At 36.5% G+C, this 24,841-nt stretch overlaps 4 protein-coding genes and 1 non-coding gene across 6 annotated transcripts; 4 read left to right on the plus strand and 1 right to left on the minus strand.

Annotated features, from left to right (window-relative positions):
- The first annotated feature begins 327 nt into the window (after positions 1–327).
- LOC108818083 (probable WRKY transcription factor 57) lies at positions 328–3,640 on the plus strand. Of its 2 annotated transcripts, none has more exons than XM_018590956.2 (4): positions 328–855; positions 1,616–1,756; positions 1,903–2,276; positions 3,322–3,640. In XM_018590956.2, the coding sequence occupies exons 1-3, from the start codon at positions 482–484 to the stop codon at positions 2,273–2,275; spliced, it is 888 nt and encodes a 295-aa protein (XP_018446458.2). In that variant the 5' UTR covers positions 328–481; the 3' UTR covers position 2,276; positions 3,322–3,640. The 2 variants fall into 2 exon arrangements, with proteins under 2 accessions (XP_018446458.2, XP_018446450.2); XM_018590948.2 differs by having other exon boundaries at positions 331–855; positions 1,613–1,756.
- Positions 3,641–9,703: 6,063 nt separating this feature from the next.
- On the plus strand, positions 9,704–11,499 carry LOC108821849 (PLASMODESMATA CALLOSE-BINDING PROTEIN 4). The gene is made up of 4 exons (XM_018594841.2): positions 9,704–9,995; positions 10,217–10,456; positions 10,557–10,584; positions 10,915–11,499. Exons 1-4 carry the CDS (start codon positions 9,944–9,946, stop codon positions 11,243–11,245), a joined length of 651 nt encoding a protein of 216 aa, XP_018450343.1. The 5' UTR covers positions 9,704–9,943; the 3' UTR covers positions 11,246–11,499.
- A 2,258-nt stretch (positions 11,500–13,757) lies between these two features.
- Positions 13,758–13,831, minus strand: TRNAN-GUU (transfer RNA asparagine (anticodon GUU)). The gene has a single exon. It is a non-coding gene; the product is annotated as a tRNA-Asn (tRNA).
- A 68-nt stretch (positions 13,832–13,899) lies between these two features.
- On the plus strand, positions 13,900–16,021 carry LOC108817842 (pentatricopeptide repeat-containing protein At1g69290). Its single transcript, XM_018590656.2, has one exon. It carries the CDS (start codon positions 13,900–13,902, stop codon positions 15,925–15,927), a length of 2,028 nt encoding a protein of 675 aa, XP_018446158.2. The 3' UTR covers positions 15,928–16,021.
- Positions 16,022–19,221: 3,200 nt separating this feature from the next.
- On the plus strand, positions 19,222–21,198 carry LOC108843482 (probable LRR receptor-like serine/threonine-protein kinase RPK1). Its single transcript, XM_018616693.2, has one exon. It carries the CDS (start codon positions 19,424–19,426, stop codon positions 20,966–20,968), a length of 1,545 nt encoding a protein of 514 aa, XP_018472195.2. The 5' UTR covers positions 19,222–19,423; the 3' UTR covers positions 20,969–21,198.
- The last annotated feature ends 3,643 nt before the right edge of the window (positions 21,199–24,841 follow it).

The raw sequence follows: 24,841 nt of genomic DNA on the forward strand, positions 1-24,841 counted from the left end.
GTTGTAGGTTATGTAACTTTGAAATAACTATGAACTACTTCCATGCATTTATATACAAGGTAAAAAAAAAGTTTCATCTTTTATTTTTTAAGAAAAAATTGAAATAACAAAAAAGGTAAGATAGAGTAAACGCCTATCCGACTCCTAAATTAGGGGTCGATCTATGAGAGAAAAGTAGATTCGGGACCCACTTTCCAGCTTAAATTAATAAACTCTATCTCTCTCTCATGAATTATTGTTTTTTTTTTGAATTATCGTTATTTAAGTTTTACGTAATTTCACAATATGTTTTCAAGAAATTTAAAAAGAAAAAATCGGAAGAGAGAGAGATAGAGAGTCTTTGATCGGTGTTTGACGAGACACTACACTTTAATGGGCTTCTAGTCTTTTTTTTTTCTTACTCTCTCTCTCTCTCTCTCTCTCTTCCAATTGCAATTTGCAAACAAACCCTAGCTCTACCTTTCTCTCTCTACCTCTCATCATGAACGATCCTGAAAATCCCGATCTAACCAACGACTCCTCTTGGACACAACTCACAGCTCCAGACTCTCACTTCTTCCATAGAGACACTTCCAACATCCTCTCTGACTTTGCCTGGAACCTCCACGCTTCCTCCCAGTCCGATCATCATCATCCTCACTCCCTCCGGTTTGATACAACCTCTCGTGTCCCATCTCCCGTCACCACCACCACTCTACCCTCTACTCCTTCTTCTTCCTCATCCGCCGCAGCAGCCGCGCTTTCTGTTGCCGTTACAGACGTTTCAACCTCTAATAATCTCCCCGCCAACTCTAGTTCAAGCGAGAATCCAACTGAGAACTCAACCGCCTCCGCCGCGAAAGCACCGGAACCACCGTGAGTTTTTTCCTTTCCTTTCCGCATATATAGGCGATGAGACAAGAAACACGTATGTCTTCTTTTGCAGGGGTCCGATCGTAATTTACTCATCATTTTGGTTGTGGTGGTGGTGCCTACGAATAAAATTTCATTCTCGTTTTTTTTCTTTGTCCCATTTTATCATCGCAAGAAAATGGAGAATCCATTCGTCCGTACAAGACTTTAGTAATTTTGTCATGAATCGTCGGTGGCAGTGTAGAGAAGGAGACAATAATGATGATGAATACACAGCGCCGCTATTGCGGCTGTGTACGTGATGTTGGCGTGCACTCTACATCTACTCCTCGTCCTTTCTTTTATTAAACTAATGTTAACTAGGTCAAAAGTGTTCCACGTTTTAGTGATGTAATTGTGAGTTAATAGTGTAAAACCCCCCCTGAATTATTTTATAAACCGTAATAATATCATACGCTAATTGATTTGTAGGGTTTCGGAGTACCACCATGAAAATGAGTGCTGCCGTCTATGATTGTACATCGTTATTGTTAATGCTCATAATCACGAGTTTGCGTTTTTAACTAGAGTGACGGTTTTGTTTACATATTTAATTAGGTTAATGAAAGTACTGTTATAGATATTTTTATGGAAGTTTGGCTTTTGGTGGCATTAATTAACATTATAGAATCAATGTTATTGTGAGATGTTTTCCGGATTTTGGTTGGTTACTCTGTGATTTATGATGCATGGTGATACATCTTTTGATGTTTGCTTGTAGAAGGAAGGAGAAGAAGATGGCTCAGAAGCGAATCCGGCAACCAAGATTCGCGTTCATGACCAAGAGTGATGTAGATAATCTTGAAGATGGATACCGATGGCGCAAATATGGACAAAAAGCTGTCAAAAATAGTCCATTCCCAAGGTCTCCTAGCTTTCTTCACTTTCTTCTCATCTTAATTAATTAACTTTTATATGTCATTATATATTAGCTAAAGCAAATTACACATATATACATGGTACATCACACAGATCAGTATATAAACCTAACAACTTTTAATGTTAATATAGGAGCTACTATAGATGCACGAACAGCAGATGCACGGTGAAAAAGAGAGTAGAACGATCATCCGAAGATCCATCTATAGTGATCACGACATACAAAGGACAACATTGCCATCAAACCACTGGATTCCCTCGTGGGGGAATCCTCACCGCTCACGACCCTAGTAGCTTCACATCCCATTTTCATCATCTCCCTCCTCCATTGCCAAATCCTTATTACTACCAAGAACTCCTTCATCAACTTCACAGAGACGATACTTCTTCACTGAGATTACCCCAATCTACTACCGAAGACGAACCTGCTTTTGTCTCGTCTATTAATCCACCCGAAGAAGGTTTACTTGGTGATATTGTACCTCAAACGATGCGCAATACTTGAGGTAAAGCTCCTATATTTCTTTATTTGTTAGTTCTCTATATATATGATTAGGACGGAATTCTATACAGAGAAGAAAATATATATTTTTTGGTTCGCAAGGGTTTAAAGCCTTTATTGGACCACAAAGGCATATCAGAAATGAGTCTATTTGATGTAGATGTACTTATGAATATATATGTGAGAATCTTTATCCTGTTAGTCTAATCATTTACGCAACCCATCATCTCTAGTGGTACAATATTGATCATTTGATAGATATGTCGGCCAGTGCCTTTTCTTATAGTAATGCATTTTTGCAGAACGCAAATAAAAGTTGGTTGATGCATATATAATAAGTGGATGATTGCCTCACTATCTATCTGCTAATTTAGTATACCAAATGTATTTTTTTTGTTCAAGTATACCAAATGTATATTATTATTTCTTTGTGATTGCGTTAGGATCAAGCATCGGTGTACAGCGCCTTTTGTCTCACTCCTCTTGCTATTACGCATATATATAAGCTAACTTATATAAGGTAGAGATATGCCCGAAATGGGTTGGCAGGATTATATAAATATAAAAATTAATAACAAATCTCAAATTACTCAGAGTCACTCTTGTGCTAAATCTCTCGCCCTTTTCACTTATGCGTATAACCCCTAATCTGTGTATTCACGTTTAACTCAATTGCATGTATGCATGACTGTGCCCTGGTGCATCAACATATATATATAGGTACATGTATATATGAGATACATGCATGAGGCATATATGTGTTAGGTCACATGAATAAATGCTTTCTATTTTAGCTAAAGGCAGCCAAGAAAGAAAAGGGGATCAGAAAATGAATAAGAATATATATATGAGCATCTTAGCCCCGCGAGTAAAACCCTTCATTACGTATGTACAATAATGACTTGGAACGTTTGTTATAAGAAGTTGATAAACCACATGACCAAATTATACACCACTCACATTATGAAAAAAGAATATATCTGTTATATTTTGCAAAGATGGAAAGTAACATATATGCATGTCATGCCGTGTTTGATATGATCTACCAGGTACCATCAGCAAATCATCATAACCTTAGTAACAAATAAGGAGAGGTGCTAACTCATTTTATAGAAGATATTGCAGACTGGAAAACAATATGCCCGCAATGAGTTGTACGCAGAGATCTCAATATATTATTTCAACGTTGATCAACGGCATCGGTTTCTTAAGGTATATATGTATGTATATAGTATAATTTTGATGTAACTTAACATTGATAAATCTACTGACTAGTTTGTTCCACATATAGAATTGTATATGCATGTATGTGCACTAAAGGAAAAAAAACGTAGAGGATTTCCGGATATTATCTATTATTTTTGCTAATTTTTTTTGAGTTCTACAATTATTTGAGACTTTTCTAAATAACTTTACAGGGTGATAAGTTGGGTTTACCTTTATGAACTTTACATATTGATATCTATTTTGAAGAAAAAGGGTTGCAACTCTAATATATCTTGAGTATCCCAATTCAAATTGGAGAATAGAATTCGCAAATCCATATGATGAACATTATATTGCATCTTATGGTTTGATGAAATATATATCTTCTACTTGCTATGTGGTGAAAATGGATGTTACATATGTATAGTATAGTTTAGATGTAGCTCAACTTCAATAAACCAACTGACATGTCGCGCATATAGATGCGTGTATGTGCACTTTAAAAAACTGGAGGATTTCAGGATGTTATTTTGGCTAATCTTGTTCTTTTTTTTTTAACTCAAAAAAAAAGATATCGTGCTATAACAAAGAATAAAGAATCAAAACCAAAAGAGACCATGACAAACCAATAAGAACCAAAGAATAAAACGATGCCTAAAACACACGTTTCTGCTACCTCCTTCCTCAACGTAAAGCCAACCAAAACTCCATTACATCATTCTGGACCTCGTACCTTCATCCTCAATCAAATTCTCAAGCCACCGCGGACAACCCTGTATCCTTTTATCCCTCATGACACTCCGAGCAATCAAGAAACCAATTTTATTTGCGTCCCTCTTCACCATCTCCATCTTCCAATCTGGCCGGTTACCAAAAATGGAACTAAGCTCTTCTCCACAGGCCCGAAATGCTGGCCATACTCTTGGTCTGTTAAAAGCTCCCACCAGTTCAGCCGATTCAATCTCAAAAGTCACTCGTGTCACTCTGTGAGATGCCATACTCTCAGTAGCCCAGAACTAGTCTTGTTCTTTTTTTTCCCCATCAAAGATTTATATTAAAACGGGCCAAGCCCAAATATTACAACTGTTGGATCACCAACTACAAAGCTTAAAGACATAGGTAAAACCCAGTAATCTACCACACTGAACGGGCCTACGCCCCAATCCCAAACAAACCCGAACATTTCCGCAGGCCCAACGACGAGGAAGCCCAACCGCTTACTGCGGTCTTCTTCCATGTGACGCCACACGTCCTCTCTGCCTCGACTCAATCGCCGCCTCGTCGGAAACACCGCCGGTTCCAAACACCATATCTCGATCTGTCGGAGCTCGCAGACCAGCGAGCCACCAACCACAACCATCTCTTAACTTTAATGCTTTTCTCTCCTGGGAATAATCTCCTCGATCTCTTCGAGCGATCATCCCTCTCCGCACCAACACCAACGCGAGCCATAGTTCCACAAGCAAAAGCTACAACGCTACAACCCCGATTCACCCTCGAATCACAAACCCTAGCCACCAAACTAAACTTAAAATAAAACTAAAACTCAGCGGTACAAGACTGTAGAAGCCTTCCCACTCCGAGGACAAGATTCGGCGACAGAGAAGCGGAGAAACGCTTCCTCCTCCCGGTAGCAAGGGCCGGCGGCGACAGAACTATTAAAGCCTCTGCCTCCCGGAAAACAAAACAAGGCTGACCAACCACTTCACCACACCACCTCTTCCCCACGACCGCGTCTTCACTCCGGATGAAGAACCACTTCCGTCAAATAACTCCCCGAGTCACCGACAGAAAGAAGTCTTGCTCTAGAGCTCCGACAAAACAATCGTGACTGAGAAACGGTGGAGAAATAAACAAAGAACGACTAGACGAAGTAAAAGAAAGGTTCCGGCGACGGCATAGACGCTCACGCGCCGGCCGTACGCCGGAGCCAACACAGATCTCCTTTCTCTCTCTTAACTCTCCTTTCTCTCTCTTAGTTTTTGCCTTTAGCTTTTTTGATGTATGAAATAGTATCTTCCAACTAGTTTTGTTCTTTTAACTTTTACAATTATTTGAGACTTTTATTTTTATAACTTTAGAGCATCATTATTGGTGGACTCAGAAAAAAACTATTTTTTTTTTGTCATGAAAAGCATAAGGGCAGCCCTTATATAGGGGCTTTTCCCTCATTTTCTCCTCGGTCCTCTCTCCTTTTCCTTTAAGGGCTAGCTTAAAGCCCTCCCAATATTGATGGTCTTAGGGTGATACTCGAGCAAAGCGAGGGATGAAATAAAGAAAGGGTTATCTTGGATTCCGACTTGGATTTTAGTTTTTTTTTGTCAGCGGATTTTAGTTTACCTCTAACAACTTTATAGTTGCAAGTGCATCTTATATCCATGTTGAAGAAAAAGGATTCCAACTCTACATATTTAATATTCCGAACTCAAATTGGAGAACGAATTCGGAAATCCGTAAATTAGAAATAAATCAAATGCTGAACATTTACACCGTTCGTTTTCAACATTTCTCTTAATCAGCCAAAACTTAACTTCAGAACTTTACAAGCACATAAACTTTTCTCTTTTTTGTCAAAACAAGAATATATTTGGTTTTCTTCTTCTTCCCCCTTCCCCCAAAATATCCATAATATAATATAGTATTGCGTTGACCAGGCAACACAATGCCTTAAAAAAAGAGTTAAGATGAACTATGTAGTCTATGGGCGGATCTAGCTTGATGAAGGGTGTGGCATGTGCCCCATCCAATTTTTGTTTTTTTCCTTTAGAAAATTGTCAAAATTTTATATATGCCCTTAGACTTATTATTTCTTACACTGGTGCCACACACTAAATAAATGTCTCCATCCGCCAACTATGCCATGTCGATACTCTTCAAGTATGTCTTCAGTCAAGTTACTAGTTACCACCGGTGATATGTGCTGTGAGAAGATCATATAATCCACAAAAACTAAGATAAAGACAACCAGAGCATCTATACCAAAAGGGAACAATAAAGAAAAAAAGGTGATAGGCACTGAACAAACCATATATAGCTCTAACAGATTATTAAAACTATCACTCTGAAGTCTTCTATCTGTGGAATCTAATAATATATAGTTTTGAAATTATACTGTTGCGAATACTCTATATATTTTATAGTGGTTGAAATCACATCTTATTAAAAAAATTATACATATATATCATTTGTTCAGTATGAATAACTTCTCATATATTCTTGCGATAGACAACTTCTAATTCAATACACTGACCTACGAGAAATGATCTGACCAGCGGACCTGAGACACCCAGATTCCAGAGATATTATTGGAGGTAGGTATCACCCATTCCAAACCCGGTCCAAGAACCCTAGTAGATTAAAATCCTGATAAGAAGACAATAAGTTCACAGAGGAAACATGTCCATCCTGAACTTGGAAAATGCTCAATGCCAACCTGACGTGGTCAATCTAAAACTTAAAGAGGATTGAAGCTTTAGACACAGTTTTCAAGATACTGGATACTCGCCGGAGACACGCCACCATTACGATTCTCTTCCTAACAGCTATAAAAGAACGACAAAGGAGAAAGATAAGAGGATCTAAGTCTCTTGAAATCAAACATATACTCAAATTATTTTCATATACCTCTTTGTCATCACAATTGTTACGCTTATAAGATCAAAAACATACATTTACAAACCAAAATCATTGATAGACATGTCTCTTTACAAATTACTTTCGATACATATGAATAAACCTCGATCTTATTTTTTGAGTGGAATTTGAGATCCATCATATCTTTCAAAGTGTAGACACATTTACTGTGTTCTATTAGTATTAACTGTAGGATCAAAACAATTTGGCAAAAAAAAAAAAACTGTGGGATCAAAACACCTTACATGTATTCAATGCTTAATAATAAATACATTTTTTAGATAAAATTTATTTATTATTAAGAACATGATGGATCTCAAATTCATCATGTACTTATAATAAATACATTCCACAGCATAGAACAAGGTCTTGGGATTTTTTTTTTTCCTAAACACTGTGACACACAGTAAACTAATAATAACTAGATTATATGACCCGTCTTTAAAAGGGTAGATATATTTTTGTTTTATATTTTTTTAGATATTTAGTTTTTATATTTGTATTTTTAGTCATGTTTATGTTTTTATTTGTATAATATTTTTCTTAAATGATTAATAATTTTTTAATCTATTATATTAAAATAATTGGACATCAACTATGTTAATGCATCATGTTATTGTTTTAACATACTACATCTTTTTTTTTATGTAACACATGTTTCATTAAAATAGATAAATGGTCTCAGGTCCAAATTAGCCCAATTTTGGATCCATATACAAAGAAGATAGGAAATGTTTCACCAACGAATGGGTTTCCTCATTCAACGATCTAGAAAAAGTGAGAAAAAAGTACTTTGACGAAAATAAAGAAGAGATGTTTGATATCTCTGATGATACGTAAATTTCCTTGATCTGATTGTCAGAGTTAATAGCTCTGATGAGCATTTTATTGTCAGAGAAACAATTTAGACTTGATAATTCTCTGTTTCCTGCGGAGATGAGTCATGATCGCAGAGCTAAAGCTTCTACAATCAGGGGTGATTTTAATAGAATACATCTAAAAATACATATGTTGCAAAAGTTACGCCCCAATAGAGTTTCCATGGGCTTGAGATTTCATTTTGATAAATATGTTCACACAAACGTTAATTAAGAAAACTCTATTACTTTTGTGTGTGCTGTGTATGGCACATCGCACGTGTCGTAACATGACGGCAAAGGTTGTCTTGAGCACATGGCTCAGTTCTCAATAAAGACTCACAATACTCTGAATCTGTGTTTCAATTCTCTATTTTACCGTTAGGTCCGTCTTGTCATTAATAAACATGCTTCTCTCTTTAAAATGTGTTCTTTAAGAAAACGAGTCTGAAATTTTGGGAGTGGAGAAGTTTCAAAAAAAAAAAAACTGGGAGTGGAGAACTGTGAATCTGTACGTGCAATTTCCCGAGGGAAAAGGTAATTAATCAAGTAAAAAAACATCACAATTTCCAGACCATTACCAATATATTCCCTTATTTTTATATGTAAAATAAGATAATTTAACATGGTGATGTTTCTCTTCAATGCATGTCTTTATTTTTTTGCTTAAAAATATTTCTAAAAGATTCTAATTTTATTTTACAATAAATAGTTTGTATTTATGAAAATTGAAAATCAACTTTATTCAGTTTTAAATTTTACAAGATTTTCATAATATAATGAATTCATTTAAACTATTTTTAAAACATTATTATGTAAATATAAAATGAAATTCTATTTTTTAAACTGCATTTCCCTTAAGATAATTTTTAGTTATAATTATAAACGTTTGGAAGTTAAAAGAATATTTTAAAAATAAAAAATATAAAATTTTAATAGAGTTTTTTTGAACAATAGAAAATGTTATTTCTTCCCTTATTAATACATGAAAATAGCTAATTATATATTAGAGCATCTCCTACCTATTATTATTTATATGTCTATAATAATATTTATAGATAAATTCACTCCAATTGATTGATATTTTTTACTTTAAAATAGAAATTCTTATTTTCTCAATATTTAGGCGAAGAAATAGCAATTACTATCTTTACACTCTATATATTAGAGCATCTCCTACCTATTATTATTTATATGTCTATAAGAAAAAATATCAAACCTAAAAATACAGAAATATTTATATGTATAGTGTGAATAATAAAACTAAACTACTAACATGTAAAACATAGTAAACAAGATTTATGATAGACAAAATAATCAAAAAACAAAAAAAAAAAGAAAAAATGAGATACAGCATCGGCAGAGGTCTTCAGAGCAGACGACAATAAAACTGAAAAACCTAATTTTTTAACTAAAAATTTAAAATAAAAAAAGAATTTAAAAACATAATTAAAAACTAAAAAAAATATTAGTAAAAATTATCTAATGGTTCAACCGGTAACCGTGTTCTAGATTTTAATAGTCTTTTGTAGATTTTATTGAGTTTAGAGAAAAAACAAACCAAATTTATTTTGGATCATACCAGATTTAAATCCGGTTCAATCGTCACTGGTAGCTGTAGTGTTTCTGCAGATGGGCTGGCTAAGGCCTGCTTATCATACCATCTTGCAAGAAATCATGGTCTAACTCTACTTTAATGAAATTTTAGTTGATCAAAAAAGAAGGAAAATACAATAAAAATGAAATAAAAACCCCCGAAAAGAAAGAGAAAAAGTGCTGGGCAATTGTCGTCTACACGCTACACTGATATATAACACCGTCACACTTGCCACTATTGTCTGGAACTCTCTCTCTCTCGTTCTCCTGAAAGACACCGTCTCAAATCTCTAAAAACAAAGAAACAAAGTTCGATCTCAGGTCCCCCCCTAAAGATTATCTCTCTCCCGCAGTAGATCTCTGAAAAACTAACACAGTCATGTCGGTTTTACTTCCTCTGTGTCTGGTTCTCTCCATGATTACCTATTCAAGTAAGCCATTTTATATCCTCTGTTATGTTTTCCTTGTCAGTTTTAAAAAGTGTGCCTATGTATCTATCTTTTTGCTCGGACGAAAATTTCAAAACATAGTATAAGATCTCTTGCTCGTCTACATACAAATCTAAGAGATGTGAAACTTAGAGTCTGATTTGTTTTCTTGGTTTAGTTCTAATGATCTTGATTATTTTTTCTTGGGGGGAAACTTTGAAAAGATGCTGCGTATTGTGTGTGCAAAGACGGGAACGAGCAAGCGCTTCAGAAGGCAATAGACTATGCTTGTGGAGCTGGAGCTGACTGTACTCAGATCCAGCAGAACGGTGCTTGTTACCAACCTAACACTATCAAAAACCACTGTGACGTCGCTATTAACAGTTACTACCAGAAGAAAGCTTCCTCCGGTGCCACCTGTGATTTTAACGGCGCCGCCGTCATCTCTAGCTCCCCTCCGTCAAGTACTCAATCTTTATCATGACCCACTATGTTTCTTGAATCAAATATTTTTTTGTTGTACTGATTTACTCTTGTCTGTTTTTCTCTCTCTAAATCTTGCAGCTGCTTCAAGCTGTTTAACTGGTTCCAGGTATGTTAAGTTTGTCTTTATTCATCCTTGTTTATTGTTTTTCTGTTGTCTTTAGATCAGTTAAAGTGTGAGTTTAGCAATGTTTCTCTACCACCGACTATAATAATTTTTATTATTTTTAAAATGCGATTTTAACTAATTGAGTTTTATGGAGACACAATGATGGGATAGACAAAGATCCGTGATAACAATTGTATCATTTCTGTTCATTTCACCTTTACAAAAAAAGACAATAATCATTCACATGATCCAGATGTACATTATCAATAATAAATCAAAAAAAATTATCTTGTTAATGATTAACCACTAATGTTTTGAGTACTTTTGCAGCTCTAGTGGGACCCCGTCCACTGGGACACCAACTAGTGGGACCCCATCCACTGGGACACCAACAACCGGGACTCCAACAAGTGGGTTCCCATCCACCGGGACTCCATCCACAGGGAACCCCACTTCCGGAATGCCCAACACAGGGACTCCTTCCACTTCCACGGGGATGCCAAGTACTTCTTCCTCATCTTCGGTGTTCCCGGGTACTACTCTTGGACCGGTTGGGAGTGGCGGATTAGGTGATCCGAACGCTGGAGTGAAGTTGTCAGACCGAACTAACACGGTCTTCTTCTTACTAGCTGGTGTAGCTATGCTTGTCATGAGGGGTTAGGAGACAATATCATCTCAGACCGGTTGTTGCATTGGATGAGCTTTGATTTTGCCAACGGCTTATGGGTTGCGCAAAGTTGGCCGAGGGACATCATTATGCTGGGTTAGTAGCTAGTAATTTGGGAAGAACAAGTTAAAATCACTTTTTTTTTTCTTTTTTTTTGTAAATCCGGAGGACGAGATGCTCTTTTGTTTCTATTCTTTTTATCGTTTTGTTTCTTTTGAACCTTTCAACCTTTCATCTTTTAGAACGTATCACTATGTCTCCAATAATATGGCATATAGAGTGCCGTAAGAATGACTAAAAACGTGAAATTAACATATGTGATTACACAAAATGTAATGATATATATTATTGTGTTGTGTTTAATATGAGAATACAAGACACATATATATATATCGCTAACATTAACATAATATTAGGAATAAATAATGCTAACTTTCCTAAATTTTTAATGTAAATATCCTAAGAATATCTTGAGATTAACTTGATCTTCAAGTCTTTCCTTTTAGTCTTGAGGGTCTTTATGGGTCGGGCTTTACAATCTTGGTCCGTAAGATACACATTTTCCGGCCCGACATATCTCTAATACTCCCCCGCACGACAAACGTGGAATGCAACACGCAAATCTGCAATCACAAAACAGACCACGTATGTCGTGGACACTATGTCGAGGAAAACAAATCAGTAGATTCTTTCGGGAATAAACTTCGACTTAGACAATGAGGAATGACAACTTCAGCTCTTTTTTGGTCTTGACAATGGGAATACATTCCGTGGGTGCAACTGCATCTCCACAAATAATCGTCTTTAACTTGGACAGTCCGTAACTTGGACTAAAACAGACCTAAAAACATGAGCGTTCAACTAGAACTTCCCCGTAGTGGTTAAACTATAATCAATAAATCCCAAACTATGGAATAACAACAAACATCTTAAGAAATTCTAAACTATAGAAAATCTTAGATAACAATAACCCATGTGAAACCATAAACCCTTAGCATTACTAAAACCTTCGTATTCTCTTGCACTCACCCGAACAAACAAAAAAAAAATAAAAATAATCAGACAACTAAAAAAACCAAAACCATTTAACTAAAACCAATTGACTTTATGGAACGTGATCATGTGGTCGGCTGCGCACCATCTTCATCATCGGTATCATCATCATCTTCAACATCGCCAACACCAACGATAATGAGCATCATCAAATCTTAAAACTTGCGGAAGCTTTAATTTTGATTCCTAAGAATCGACTGCTCTGATACCATATAAAGTATAATAGAATATGATATATATTATTGTGTTGTGTTTAATATGAGAATACAAGACAGATATATATATCGCTAACATTAACATAATATTAGGAATAGATAATGCTAACTTTCCTAAACTATTAATGTAAATATCCTAAGAATATCTTGAGATTAACTTGATCTTCAAGTATTTCCTTTTAGTCTTGAGGGTCTTTATGGGTCGGGCTTCACAATCTTGGTCCGTAAGATACACATCTTCCGGCCCGACATATCTCTAATACAAAATAAACGTGAGAAATAGTAGATGTGATATCTTGTATTTCGCCACTTTGGACTTGGAAAACAAAGACATTGGGTTGGCACTTTGGTGATAGTGTTGTTATTGTTTGGAAAGAAAGAAAAAATATTAAAAGCTCACGATCAAGTTAAAGAGTGTAAAGACTGACTCTTTCATTGTGGGTAATAAGTTTGCTCCTCCTAATCCTATATAAATAATATGAAGAGTTTGGAGTTGAATACTTCAGAATATCTTTTGGATTCAAGTTAGGTTTTATACAAGACGACTTCGGGAATTGGGTGCTGCTAGTGGTGGCCAAGAATCTGATACCAATCTCTTCCCCAAGCTGCTTTCTCTCATCCCCTCCATTTTCAAGCTGATTCTTAAAGTTCCTTTTGATTATTAGCCAGCATCTCCTTTTTCCTATCTCTAGTTTATGTAAACACCTTCCACAGGCTCAACTCATATAGACAAATAAAAAGAGCTTTTGTATAGACAAAGCTTTATCTAATTTACTACACTAATGATTTCTTGAAGTAATTAGGTTTTCTCAAAACACAAGCTTCTCCAATTTGGGTTCAAGATCAGCATCTAGTCTGGTTCAGTATTAATGTGGTTATAACAATATAGTTTGCATATAAATTAGTATCAAATATAACAAATATTCTAATACTGATTTGACATGGTATCCAAGTTGGTGTCAAATCCAAAAATAGGATCCAGTTCAAGTAACTGAAACAGAAAAAAAAAAACTTTTTCGAGAAATACATGTCAAGTAAAAAAAAAGTATGAACAAAGCCTGTCATGCCTTGGTTAATAAAAAAAACTACAAGAAAATTTATGAAAAATTTGAAAAGAGTGTCTCCCATTTTCATAAGTGGCCTTGTGGATGTTCACATCCTTTTTGGGCTTTAAAGGAGATGAAAAAAATAACGCTAGAAGGAGAGGTCGAACATCCGACCATATGGTTAACAAATAACGCTAGAAGGAGGGGTCGAACCTCCGACCTTGTGGTTAACAGCCACACGCTCTAACCAACTGAGCTATTCCAGCATGTTTGATTCTTTCTGTACTAAAACTAATATAAAATCATCATTACAAAACTAGGAAGCAAACTGAATATGTCGGAAAATGTGGTCTGGTCTCTCAAACAAACCAGACTCCGATCACTTGCTTCAATGTTGAGAAAAACTCTAACTTCAATCCGACAACAAAGAAGACAACACTTCTCATCGTCTTCTCCTCCTCCTCAAGAAACTCCATCCCTTTACTCCTTCCTCAAACCATCTCTCTTCTCCAACAAACCTATCTCCCTCACTCCCTCTCCTCCTCAACCCTCCAAAACCCTAACCCCCGACCAAAAATCCTCCCTCGAATCCACCCTCCACCACTCCCTTACCATCACCCACGACACAGACGAAGCATGGAAAGCCTTCAGATCCCTAACCGCCGCCTCTTCCCTCCCGGAGAAGCCTCTCCTCAACTCCCTCATCACCCACTTATCCGAATCCAACACAAGGCTCAAACGCGCCTTCGCCTCCGCCGCTTACGTCATCGAGAAAGACCCAACCTTTCTCGAACCCGACACTCTCCTCACTCTCTTCCGATCCATGAAACTCGCCAAAGCTCCTTCCCCTGCTTTGGCTTTAGTCAAGTGTATGTTCAAAAACAGGTTCTTCGTTCCGTTCCATCTCTGGGGGAGTCTAATCATCGACACCTGCCGCGAAACCGGCACTTTAGTTCCCTTTCTCAAACTCTTTAACGAGAGCTGCAGAGTCGCGATCGATGAGAAGCTTGATTACATGAAACCTAATTTGGAAGCTTGCAACGCGGCTCTCGAAGCGTGTTGTCTGCATCTAGAGTCTCTACCCGATGCCGAGAGTGTGATTGAGTTGATGTCTGTGATTGGTGTGAACCCTGACGAGTCCACCTTCGGGTTTCTCGGCTATTTATACGCGAGAAAGGGACTCAAGGAGAAGATAAAGGAGATCGAGAGTTTAATGGATGGGTTTGGGTTCGTTAGTAAGAGAGTTCTTTACTCTAATATGATTAGCGGTTATGTTAAGGTCGGTGATTTAGAGAGTGTTTCCGATGTTATACTACAAAGTCTTTGTAGTTTCAGTAAAGAAACGTATTGTGAGATTGTGAAAGGGTTTATAGAGAGTAAGAAGGTGAAGAGTTTAGCTACACTGATAATCAAAGCACACAAGCTGGAGGAGTCTCTGTGTATTGACGTTGACAGATCAGTTGGGTTTGGGGTTATAAACGCTTGTGTGAATCTCGGATTCTCTGATAAAGCACATAGTGTACTAGAGGAGATGATTGCTCAGGGAGGAGAAGTGGGACTTGGTGTCTACTTACCGATCTTGAAAGCCTACACCAGAGAGTACAAAACTTCTGAAGCCACTCAGCTTGTTACGGAGATCAGCGGTTGTTCAGGTCTGGAGCTAGAGGTTGAGATCTATAACGAGTTGATAGAAGCGTCTATGACCAACCAGGATTTCGTCTCGGCGTTCACGTTGTTTAGGGACATGAGAGAGGCGAGAGGTGTGGATTTGAAAGGGAGCTACTTGACGATCATGACGGGGCTTCTTGAGAATCAGAGACCTGAGTTGATGGCGGCGTTTCTAGACGAAGTTGTTGAGGATCCTCGTGTTGAGGTGAAGTCACATGACTGGAACTCGATCATCCACGCGTTTTGTAAGTCCGGGAGGTTGGAGGACGCGAGGAGGACGTTCAGGAGGATGGTTTTCTTACATTACGAGCCTAATAACCAGACCTACTTGTCGTTGATCAATGGATATGTTAGTGGGGAGAAGTACTTCAACGTGCTGATGCTGTGGAACGAGGTCAAAGGGAAGGTGTCGTGTTTTGATGATGGTGATGGGGAGGAGAGGAAGAGGTCGAAGCTGGATCATGGTTTGGTGGATGCGTTCTTGTATGCGTTGGTGAAGGGAGGGTTCTTTGATGCGGCGATGCAGGTGGTGGAGAAGTCTCGGGAGATGAAGATATTTGTGGATAAGTGGAGGTATAAGCAAGCGTTCATGGAGACTCACAAGAAGCTTAGGTTGCCGAAGCTGAGGAAGAGGAACTACAAGAAGATGGAGTCTCTTGTTGCGTTCAAGAACTGGGCTGGTCTCAGCACATGATAAAGGTTTTCAGGCTACATTGCTGTTACTTCTTTAAAACCTTAGTGATTGTGTTCAATCATAAAAGCGATAGCTTAATAAAAGGGTTTTGCTTTGTGTGTTGTGTTGCTAACATTCTTAGAAGAAGATGATAGATGATGAGATAACTAGAGTGGAAGTGAACGAGCAGAAACTGAGAAAGGCTGAGTACGAAAACATCTCATAAATTTTTGCTTTCCTATTAAACTTTAGATTTAGATTTAGACCATCTCCCATTTTTTTTTCTGTTTCTACAATAGAAATCTCCAAATATATAGTAAAATATAGATGAATTATATTTTTTCTATGAGGAAAAAACATCAATTTTTATTTTACAAACAAAAATAGAATGGATTAAAGTAATTTTGCATCTATGCTATTATAGAAACAAAAATAGAGATGATGGAGATGCTCTTAGTACTCACTTTTTTCTTTAGCTATAGAGACTTCAAAATAGATTTCACAAATAAAAATGTTTCTTGCTTATTGAGATTGATAACCGTTAAAAAAAAGGATAAGACTAACAATATGTTTTTCTGTGATCGTAGTAGATAGACGAAGTATGAAATATTTGTTACATCAAATTTGATTACATCTATCTTATTAAAACAGAAACATTCTATTGGACCTAACATTTATTTTGTAAATTTTTAAATTAAATACACCTTTATACTTTATAGTTAAACTTACATTAAATCATTAATATTTATTTCTTTATACTACTATCTATGTTTTCAAACAATATATTTATTTCTTTATACTACTATCAATGTTTCCAAACAATACAATAATTAATCTTAGTTATGTTATATCTATCATTTTCTTTTTAAAATTTTGTAGAAACGTCATAATTTCATAAATTGTAAAATAATGAACTTTAAAATTTGGAGTATAAGATTACAAATTATGAAATTATTACAATTTAAATCAAATTAGATTACATATCGGTCATCCAACAGTTCAATCGGTTAATCTCGGGTTTTAGTAATTTTTTTAATATGAATATTTTAAAAACCTAAATTGAATTGTCATATCTCCGAATTAACCGGTATAATCACAATCGGGTTGAATTTAAAAATGCTGATTTAAATACAAAAAATATTTTAAATACACACTTTTAAAAATTACCAAAATATTTGTTAAGTTATTAGTGAAATTTTTCATCGTAAAATATTCCGCGCTTCTAAAGCGCGGATCAAGATCTAGTACACTATTAAACAAACAAAAACAACTAGGCCTTTGTTTCATGACGTAAATATAACGTCGTTGCGACGTAGATACACAGAGGAAGACACGTCTACTTAAAAGAAAACCCGTGACAATCGTTAAAAGTTAAAAACGATTTTCGGAATCTAATCGTTCGTTCATGGATGGAAACAATAAACAGGGCGGGTCCCACACTAAGCCTGTCTGGTCAAACTAGAAGCAGCCATGTGGAGACCTCCTTAAATATAACACCAGAGACATTGACTTCTCGTGGGTCCTACCCTCGCCCCTCTCTCTCTAAAGTCTGTAATGACAACGACTACAAAACCGAGAGAGACACGCTCTATCTAATCTATCTATCTTTCAAACATTTACATTTTGTTAAAATAACATCACCATTTTATAAATAAATTTTCAATCTTTAGTAAAGTACATAGTGTGTTTTGAAAAAAAATTCCTAGTTCATTCAATACTCAAACAAAGAAAAATAAAAACTCTTGCAGACAACCCTTACGCCTCCAGCTGCTCCGGTGGTGGCGAGTAGCGCCGGTGCCGGAATCCCTAGTTTCCTCTTTCCTTTTGCCTCTCCTTGCGTCTCTCCTCATGAATCGATATATCTTTTTCCCTGGATTTGACTTTGGTGTAGATCCAATTCTCAAATGTTAGATCTGGTGAAAAGATGAGATTTGATGTAGGAGAGGGTAAAGAGGGGTCGGCTATGGTTAACGAAGCCGTTTTCTCTTCAGATCTATTCTCGGAATGGGCGCATGTATCCGGCTAGACCTATAGCCACCGGATCTAGTGATTGTGCTTGTCATAGATGAACTTTACAGATCCATGGCGACAGGGTGAAGAGAAGGATGATGGGTGAGGTTCGTCGGAGCTCCGTCGCAGCTTCATCTCACACCTATCTTCTGGGAAAGCTTCTCGTTTTTCTCTCTCAGACGGTGGCGCGTGCTTTGTGTCTCGAGATCGTCTGTCACTGCGAAACAGAGCCGGCAATAGTTGGTGTTTGTGGTCTCGCGACAGCTCGGTGACGTTTCCGGTGTGGTCAGCTTCTGGGCTTTTAGTATCTTAGTTATGGCTGTTGTTTATGTGGTGGCTGGTAGAGAGTCTAGCTTAGTCTGTGGTGTTCCTTTTGGATCCTCTTGCGTGTTTCATTTGATTGGTTTCCAGAGCTTATCGGTGGTTAGTGCTGTGACACATCCAGTTGCAAAATTATCTTCGGGTTGTGGTGGTTGCAATGATCTTTCGTCGTTTTGGTGTGTTATTGTTTCTTATGGTTATGGGTTTTAAGCGACGAAGCTTGGTTGTGTGGAGGTTTTGGTGGACTTCTATCTAGGTGCAAAGTGGACGTAAGAGAGTGCGTTCAAACCGTATCCGAGAGATGTTTGGATCGTAAAGCGATTTGTCTGATCGGGTTATGAAGTCTTGGTTCTTAGTTACGAATGGGGATGATATCGTTTGGCAGGCCATAGGCGGCAGCGATAGATCCGGGTTGAGAAGACGCGATGGTGTTTTCGGGTTCTACAAGTGGATGGTGTCGCATGGCGTGCCGAGTGCAGCATCGACTTATCCAGATTGTTATAACCTGCTACTTTGGAGGTCTTTTGCACTGGTTTGTCACATGCTTTTGTGTTGTTTTTTAAGTTTATCGAGTTGTAATGTGATGTCTAGTTCTTCTGTCTTGTTAATGTTGTATTCCAAAGCTCTCCCGGTGTGGGTTCTAGCTGCCTTTTCTTTGGGCTCTTTGTCTCTGGGGATGTTGTTTATCCGCCAGCTTATGTATTAAACATCGTGTATTCATATTTTATGTATGAATGAATTTCAATTTGGGAAAAAAAAAAAAGAAAAAAAATTCCTAGTTACAATTATATAAAATATTTTTAAAAAGGCTAGCTTTTTAGATTTTTTAATCATTTCTTTTTCTTCTTTTCCTCGAAGTTCATATACTCCTTTGACTGTTTCCAATACGTCAACAACTTTTTTTGCTTCTTGTATTGATTATTGAGCCAATAAATATTTTTGTTTTTATTTTAAATTGTCGTTTTCTTTTAGAGTAAAGAAACTTTCATCTTTTGCAACTTGAATTTCGAGATAGAGAGAGAGAGAGAGAGAGATCAAAATCTACAAAACGACTTAAAAACTTTTTTAATTTTCATTTAATGTTTCTGAAAAAACCGTAAAATCGAAAAATCAGGGCTTTGATTATCTTCTTTCTGCGTTATTGTGCCGTTCATCTCTCTCTCTCTCTCTTTCTCTTGTGGGAGAAATGAAGAAAACGCTTCTTGCTCTGTTCTTACTGCTGCTTCTGGTTAATCTCTTCGCGTTTTCATCTTCTCGGAAACTCAAACCTCTCCACGATGCAACTGTTCTCCTGGAGCTGAAGACAAGCTTCTCCGATCCGCACGGTGTTCTGTCTAGCTGGGATCCAGACATCTCCTCAAACCACTGTTCTTGGCTCGGCGTCTCTTGCAACTCCGATCTAAGAGTCGTCTCCTTAATCCTCGACGGGACCAGACTCGGCGGCGAGATCTCACCCGCGGTGGGAAGCCTCTCCGAGATTAGGGTTTTATCTCTCGCTTTCAACAACCTTGGAGGCCAAGTTCCAAACGAGATCTGGGGTTTGAAGAAGTTAAAGAGCCTTGACCTCCAAGGCAACGACGACCTTAGGGTTCCAAGATTCTCACCCAATGCCGTTAGAAAACTCACGAGCCTCGAAGAAGGAGAAGATCAAGAAGAGAGTCCAACAACGTCTTCAGACAAAACCGGTCTGTACCCTATCGAGATCGCTTCAATCGTGTCGGCTTCCGTCATAGTCTTCGTCCTCCTCGTCCTCGTCGTCTTGTTCATCTACACTCGAAAAAGGAAACGTAACTCGCAAGTACAAGTCATCGAACCGAAAGAGATCAAAGTCTTCGTGGACACTGGCGTCCCTCTGACCTACGAGAGCGTCGTGAGAGCCACGGGGTACTTCAGCAACTCCAACTGCATCGGACACGGAGGCTTCGGCTCCACGTACAGAGCCGAAGTCTCCCCGAACAGCGTCTTCGCCGTTAAAAGACTCTCCGTCGGTCGTTTCCAAGGGGACCAGCAGTTCCACGCGGAGATCTCGGCTCTCGAGATGGTCAGGCACCCGAACCTCGTCATGCTGGTGGGCTACCACGCGAGCGAGACCGAGATGTTTCTCATCTACAACTACTTGTCCGGAGGGAACCTCGAGGACTTTATAAAAGAACGGTCCAAGCCCGCTCTCGACTGGAAGATCCTCCACAAGATCGCGCTCGACGTGGCGCGTGCCCTCGCCTATCTCCACGAGCAGTGCTCGCCTAAGGTCCTCCACAGAGACATCAAGCCGAGTAACATATTACTTGACGAGGGGTACAACGCTTCTCTGTCTGATTTCGGGTTGTCTAAGCTCTTGGGGGCGTCGCAGTCTCACGTGACTACGGGAGTGGCTGGGACGTTCGGGTATGTCGCTCCGGAGTACGCGATGACGTGTCGCGTCTCGGAGAAGGCGGATGTTTATAGCTATGGGATTGTTATCTTGGAGCTGATATCGGATAAGCGGGCGCTGGATCCTTCTTTCTCGTCGCACGAGAATGGTTTCAACATTGTGTCGTGGGCGCATATGATGCTGAGTCAGGGGAAGGCTAAGGAGGTTTTCACCAAGGGGCTGTGGGAGAATGGTCCACAGGATGATTTGGTTGAGGTTCTGCATTTGGCGCTCAAGTGCACGGTGGATAGTCTTTCGATAAGGCCGACGATGAAACAAGCTGTTAAACAGCTGAAACGAATCCACCCTTCTAGGTTGTGATACAGATGATGAAGAAAGAAAGAAGTGTTGTCTTTAGAGGGATTTGTACAGCAGCAGCAGCACCAAGTGTGTGTTTGGCTATTTAGAAGCTTTGTAGCTTTTTGTTTTATTTTCAAAGTCTTGTTTGCTTATTTTCTAGAGTAAGAGGTTTTTCATCTGTGTACTACTCTACTTGCATCATCAAATTACATTCTCTTAAAACTGAAAACTGATAGTCATGTGTGTTTTTACAAATATAAACTCAGATTCAGACAAAAGCATTTATGTTGTCTTATCTAAAACTCTTTAGACATCTTCTTCTCTAAACTCTGGTTTTATAATAAACGGATAATAATTAAGAGATGGTGTTAGGGGGGTTCAATAATAGAGATTAGAAGTGTTGACAACAATGTGTCTAAGAGGACCACCAGCAGGAGACAAGAAGTCACCATGGCAGCAGACACACATGATCCTCACTTCTACTCCATTAACGTATCTATACAGAATCCCATCAACTCTCTATCTTCCTTTCCACTGAACTCAATCTTCTTAGCCGAATAATTATTCGGCTTTGCTGTTGCCTCTTGTTGTTGTGGCCAAGGTAAGCTTCTTGCTTCTTCGCTAGATCCTGGAATGAATGCAAAACAGCACTGTTTCTTAGTAACATTGGTACAGAAAAAAAAACATTTGGTTAAGCTTAAATCTTCATAAGGCAGCAAATGGCCTTTTAGGTTCCGACAAGGTAACAAACTAACTTTGTGTTGTGTAATGATTTCAGAATGATGCATCGATTTGCATCGAACTCAAGTTTTTAACAAAGTTCAAAGCTTTGTGTAATGATGATTCAGAACAGTGTACCATGTACAAAATTAACAAAGTCAAAAACAGTATATAATATAATAGACATTATTTATGTGTTTAAAAGTATATAGAATCTAATATCTAAGAGTAATTCTCTAGCTAGTCATCAATTATGTTTTGATCGTCTAAATAAACAGTCTATAACAAAAGTTTGAATTTTTATATTTGAAAAAAACCTTAAAAAGAAGGGAAATTGGAATCAATATCATTCAAACAAATTATAATTGAATACATAATGTCATTTTATAATATTTCTATAATATATACCACAATGTCCTTTTCATTTAGTTTTTCTTTTCTTTTTAAAAAAAATTTCTTTCCCTTTAGATTTTATTTGTTTTAATCTCTTCAAATATATAATAATAAAACTTTAGATTCAACTAAAGAAATATAAATCCTTTTTAAAAGATGAAAAAAGTATTTTAGCTACTGACCCAAATACAAGTTTAGTATAGCTATATTCCTAATATATTATTTAAATGGTCATTGACTAAATTGATCCTGAAAAGAATTATATTCTAACAGTAAAATTAAATTACTAAAGTTAGTTAGTATATGATCAAGCTGAAAATACTTAATTATCTTTTTAATAACTAACTTTAGTTAAAATATATTATTTTCTTAAATATACTTCGAACCTAGCACGTTTTATAGGGTTGGACACAAGGCGAGTACTTGCTATTTTGTATGTATTTGCGACTTGAGTTGTTTTGTACAAATAATAAAATTTTCGATTTATATTTGATTACTTACTATTTCAAGTACTATATAAAAAATGAATTACTTGCCTTTTTATTATTTACTATTTACGAGTACTTGTGAACTATTTACGAGTATTTACTTATGAACTATTTACGAGTTTTTGAAATATTTAAGAACTACTTACTAAATAATATTCTATTAGAAATAGTCATGAAAGTTTATTTTTCTTATTCTACTTAAAATAATATGTGAATTACTTTAAACGAAATATTTGTTCATATTATAGAGAAGACAAATAAAAAATATATTTTCTAAACAAATAACAAGTAATAACAAGTCATATAACTAAATTTTTAATACTTGTTAATATGTAATTTTTGACTAGATGATGATGAGTATTTAAAACTCTAGACGGATATGTAACAAATATAAGAAAAGTAATGAGTATTTATATTCAATCTTAAATGCAATTAAAAGAAAAGACAATTATGAATAAGTAATTAATAGATCATGTAACGGGTGTAACGAGCGAAATACTAAATATAATAATGATACTTGATATTTGATTTGATCTGGAAAATAATGAAAATTGTCGACTTGTTACTTGTCTTAATAACACCGAGTACTTAAATTTTTAAACCAGGCACAAATCAACTAACGAGTTTAATGCGAATGAGCAATAATGTCCAGTCCTAACGTCTTGTGTTACGGTTGAATTTCAGTTAATTATCCATATTATAAAGTTCAAAAAGACTTGTTCTATGTGATATTGAATCAAATTTTTGTCATCAATACCCATCATCTTAGTCATTAAAAGAAAAGACAAATGCAATTAATCTTAAATGCAACTAAAAAAAAGATAAATATGAATAAGTAATTAATAGATCATATAACAATTAACAAACAGATGTAACGAACGAGCGAAATACTAAATATAATAATAATATTTGATATTTGATTTGATCTGGCAAATAATAAAAATTGTCGACTTGTTACTTGTTTTGATAACATCGAATACTTAAATTTTTAAACAAGGTACAAATCAAATAACGAGTTTAATGCGAGTGGCGAGTAATAATGTCATGTCCTAACGTCTTGTCTTACGGTTGCATTTCAGTTAATTATCCATATTATAAAGTTTAAAAAGACTTGTTCTATGTGATATTGAATCAATTTTTTGTCATCAATACCCATCATCTTAGTCATATCACATTTTATGACAAATCAAACTATAATTTTTTTACTTAAACGTATTATCAATTAATAGTATGAGTATTAGTCATTAGAAAAATGAGCAATGTTGACAAATTTTATAAGAAAAGAAAGTTAAGTAACAAATCTAGCAAATCGTTGACGTGTTAGGTTGTTGTAATCCAAACCGTCCGTCATACTATGGAGGTGTCACTGTCACATTCGCATAATTGTAGGTTTTTCTTTATCAATCAATACTAACTGATTACAGTTTTGGATAGGCATGGGCATTCGGGGTCCCAATCGGATTTCGGTTTTATCCAATCGGATTTTGGTTTTTCAGATTTATCAAAATCAGCTTCATTCGGATTATTTGAAAGTTCGGTTCGGGACCGGTTCGGATACTATCGGGTTTGGATCGGGGTTAGTAAATCTTCTAAGAACCGGTACAACCCAATGTACTTTCGGGTTCGGATCCCAATCGTTTCTTCGGTTTAAAAGTATCTGATTTATACCTACTTTGTAACCAAAACATAAGTAAAAATAGTTTGTTTTGGTTTCAAATACCTAATTTGTACCTTTTGTAACTAAAATATAAATAAAATCGATTTAAAAATAAGAAATGAGCATCAACCATGATCATTCAAAATCAAACGAAAAAAACATATTTATTGATAAAAAGAAAAACCAAATGAATGAAATCATAAAACGAAAACCACGACCTCATGAAATAAGAAACATTGTTTAAAGAATACAAAATCTAAATCTAAATATTTCAAAATTCAACAGCCACCTTTAACCATCAACCTTCATGTAATAGAACCACCAACTTTTATGTAATACATAAGTATTTTAGATGTATAAAATCTTTCTAGAGTTTTGAATGTTTCGAGTTCTATCAGATATCCATTTAGATTTGAGTTCGGTTCGAATAATACCCATAATCCGAAATACCAAAAAACAGGATCCATTCGGTATTTATGTCGGGTTTGGATCGGTTCGGATTTATTTTTATCGGATCGAATTCGGTTCGCATTTTCGGATTCGGTTTATTTGTCCAGCCCTAATTTTGGAACTAAGATGGTAATCTATGTTCCAAAGAAAAAAAAACAAAGATGCTAATCACTTTTGTGTTATTAT

This window comes from Raphanus sativus, chromosome 2, assembly GCF_000801105.2.
Source record: "Raphanus sativus cultivar WK10039 chromosome 2, ASM80110v3, whole genome shotgun sequence".
Classification (NCBI taxonomy): domain Eukaryota; kingdom Viridiplantae; phylum Streptophyta; class Magnoliopsida; order Brassicales; family Brassicaceae; genus Raphanus; species Raphanus sativus.